The sequence below is a fragment of the Atta colombica genome, unplaced genomic scaffold, assembly GCF_001594045.1.
Source record: "Atta colombica isolate Treedump-2 unplaced genomic scaffold, Acol1.0 scaffold69, whole genome shotgun sequence".
In the NCBI taxonomy this organism is placed as follows: Eukaryota; Metazoa; Arthropoda; class Insecta; order Hymenoptera; family Formicidae; genus Atta; species Atta colombica.
Window position 1 is genome coordinate 225,150 of NW_017259560.1, and position 376 is coordinate 225,525.

The 376-nt window shown below is 21.5% G+C and overlaps 1 protein-coding gene across 1 annotated transcript in view; it reads right to left on the reverse strand.

The window, feature by feature from the left end:
• Window positions 1–264: 264 nt before the first annotated feature.
• Window positions 265–376, reverse strand: part of LOC108692290 (peroxisomal biogenesis factor 19) — a 13,642-nt gene continuing 13,530 nt past the window's right edge. Inside the window, exon 7 of the mRNA XM_018200479.1 lies at window positions 265–289. Coding sequence (XP_018055968.1) covers window positions 265–289 — 25 coding nt within the window. The remainder of the gene's footprint in view (window positions 290–376) is intronic.

A 376-nucleotide genomic window follows, 5' to 3' on the forward strand; every position in this document is an offset into this window, starting at 1 on the left:
TATAGAGGGATATAAGAATAAGGCTACAACAAATATTACTTATAAGATCATAATATGAACAGGAAAATGTGTATTTCTAAGTTTTTTACACAGCCCAATTTTATAATTTTTTAAAATTCATGCAGTGATAGAAAACTAGTTATAGTAGAAAATTTTTAATTTTTTTCATATTACATCCCTTAGTAAATAATTCTTACAGTTCTAGTATATATATATTATGTAATATTATATTATAAAATATAATTAAAATTTATATTTATTGCACTATTTTTGCCAAAAGGAGGTCATTCTGAAATTCAAAGAGAATTACTATTACAAGGATAGGTTTTGTAATATATTTTGTATACATGTTCATATATTAGCAATGTTGTAGAAA